This window comes from Sinocyclocheilus anshuiensis, unplaced genomic scaffold (genome assembly GCF_001515605.1).
Source record: "Sinocyclocheilus anshuiensis isolate Anshui unplaced genomic scaffold, SAMN03320099.WGS_v1.1 scaffold1569, whole genome shotgun sequence".
Classification (NCBI taxonomy): domain Eukaryota; kingdom Metazoa; phylum Chordata; class Actinopteri; order Cypriniformes; family Cyprinidae; genus Sinocyclocheilus; species Sinocyclocheilus anshuiensis.
This window is the reverse complement of record NW_015540100.1, coordinates 324,181-324,864: the sequence shown is the minus strand read 5'-3', so window position 1 is coordinate 324,864 and position 684 is coordinate 324,181. Positions and strand designations below refer to the sequence as shown.

Here is a 684-nt window from a genome sequence, read left to right as displayed (position 1 = left end):
ATATATATATATATATATATATATATACACACACACAGACATTTAATTTCAGATAAAGTTTATTTTATTTCAAGGTTTTTATGGTTTTAGGTGTCTATAACCCAGAAACAGCTCATACTGAATCAATAAAAGTGCAAATACTGTTTCTTTTTGCCTTATTAAACAGAAAATCCCTCAGATTGAGATCTGGAGGCCAAACACTCTGCAGTGCACAGGGCTCGATCCCACCGTCTCTCCTGACCTCTAGTGTTTTCTGTCAGTACTGCAGGATTGTTTAGACGCAACACTTACATGCAGTTTCTCCAGCTCCTCTTTACTCTCTCTCTTCAGCTGCAGGAGAGCGGCCTGGTGCTCTGAAACACACAAACAACAGCAGGAGTTCATTCATCCAGAGAAAACACAAACTACAACCGTACACGAGCTCAGGTGTTCCTCCTGCAACGAAGTAAGAGTATAGAGCTGTGAAACGAATGTGGAGATTAAAGTTCAGTTCATCAGGTCAGATCAAAAATCATTCATAACCTGTTCCTGTTGAGATCTCAGACTCCGGCTTTCTGCTGAACAGAAACAAAAAGTGTCTGGAGAAATTAAAAGCAAAAGAGGAGAGGAGATGAGATGAGATGAGAGGAGAGGAGAGGAGAGGAGAGGAGTGGAGAGGAGAGGAGAGAAGATAAGCGGAGAGGA

At 41.4% G+C, this 684-nt stretch overlaps 1 protein-coding gene across 1 annotated transcript in view; it reads right to left on the bottom strand.

Annotated features, from left to right (window-relative positions):
- The window catches only part of LOC107687211 (formin-like), a 96,361-nt gene that overhangs the window by 72,648 nt on the left and 23,029 nt on the right, over positions 1-684 (bottom strand). The window contains 1 exon segment of the mRNA XM_016484447.1: positions 292-353. Within this exon segment, the coding sequence (XP_016339933.1) occupies positions 292-353 (62 nt within the window).